General features: G+C 39.8%; 1 protein-coding gene across 1 annotated transcript; it reads left to right on the top strand.

Annotated features, from left to right (window-relative positions):
- Positions 1-508: 508 nt before the first annotated feature.
- On the top strand, positions 509-1,246 carry LOC107577439 (type II inositol 1,4,5-trisphosphate 5-phosphatase-like). Its single transcript, XM_016263516.1, has 4 exons — positions 509-520; positions 618-805; positions 906-1,017; positions 1,103-1,246. Exons 1-4 carry the CDS (start codon positions 509-511, stop codon positions 1,244-1,246), a joined length of 456 nt encoding a protein of 151 aa, XP_016119002.1.
- Positions 1,247-1,484: the final 238 nt, after the last annotated feature.

Below are 1,484 nucleotides of genomic sequence, written 5' to 3'. Positions count from 1 at the left end.
TAAATAGAATTTTAAAAATTAGAATACATTTTCCTGACACTTTAAAAACACATGAACGAAAGAATCTAACAACTGGACTATAATAAAAACAAGTCTGACACTGGGTTTCACAGTTTTCACTCAGGAGACTTTTTTAACGCCTATGCACATGCACGGGTGCAAATTCACACATACAAACATACAAACTGAGGCACAGCGCATGCCAAGATGTTGGTCTGACAAGTCCCGCTGCCTCCTCCCATATCTCATCATAAATCGTCACAGTTGCATCTTCTGCTGTTTTGTTTGTTTTTGAAATGATTTTTTGCATTCTGTAATTATCCATTCAAATGCTTCCTTTTCATGCTTCCCAAAAGCTGCTGTGCTGTTTGCTGAGGGAAATCAGGACATTGCCATAATAAGCTGTATATTGTCAAAAAAGTGAAAATTGTCTACTGGCATGAGCATTTTGACTTATTTCTATGGTGCAAACAGTAACATGAAAACAGCTTGGTTTGATGTGTCGGTGATGACACAGCCGGTTTAATAGGGTTAACTTTACATTTTTTAAATTAGGAGCACACAAAAAAATAGAGCCCTGTTATTGGTGCGTTCAAATAACCTTGTTTCTCGTTTAGGGTAATAAAGGTGCAGTTGCAATCCGCTTCCAATTTCACAACTCGGACATCTGTGTGGTGAACTCCCACCTCGCCGCACACACGGAAGAGTTTGAAAGACGCAATCAGGACTTCAAGGACATTTGCCGCAGGCTGCAGTTCAGCCAGGATGACCTCACACTACCACCCCTCACCATCATGAAACACAAGTACGAGCTAAACACAACAGCCTGCTAATTTAACTAGAGACAAAAGTCTAATTTTCCCTGTTTAAAACTTTCATCATCATGGTTCTCTCTTCATTTCCAGTGTTGTGTTGTGGCTGGGAGATCTAAACTACCGAATAAGTGACCTTGAAGTTGATCATGTGAAGGACTTGATAGCTAAAAAGGATTTTGAGAGCTTGTATAATCACGACCAGGTAAGACCGAGTACAGCTGCAGTTTGTCTGGAGTGTGTTGAGTTAGATGGCAGTGTAAATGACCGTGGATGTTCATGTGTTTCAGCTGAAACGGCAGATGGATGAGGAGGTTGTGTTTGGGGGCTTCACAGAGGGAGAGATTGATTTCCAACCAACATACAAATACGACACTGGCTCAGATCAGTGGGATACAAGGTCAGAAAACACCATCGCACACTATTTCCTCTGACACTTTTTCTATAAGATATATTCTCCACAACATAGTTGTTTTGTTGCCAGTCTATGAAGTTTGATATAATATTCATATCATATGATATCATACTGCAATGTTCACAGTCATTCCAAAAAGACCATAGGAAACAATAACTTGGGCACATAATTAATTTTGTGCTATGCATATAAATTAGGGGTGTAACGATTCACTCGTTTTCTCGATTCATTGATTACAAACCCTGACGATGCAATGC

This window comes from Sinocyclocheilus grahami, unplaced genomic scaffold, assembly GCF_001515645.1.
Source record: "Sinocyclocheilus grahami isolate Dianchi unplaced genomic scaffold, SAMN03320097.WGS_v1.1 scaffold6065.1, whole genome shotgun sequence".
NCBI lineage: Eukaryota > Metazoa > Chordata > Actinopteri > Cypriniformes > Cyprinidae > Sinocyclocheilus > Sinocyclocheilus grahami.
This window is presented reverse-complemented; position numbering and strand designations above follow the sequence as displayed.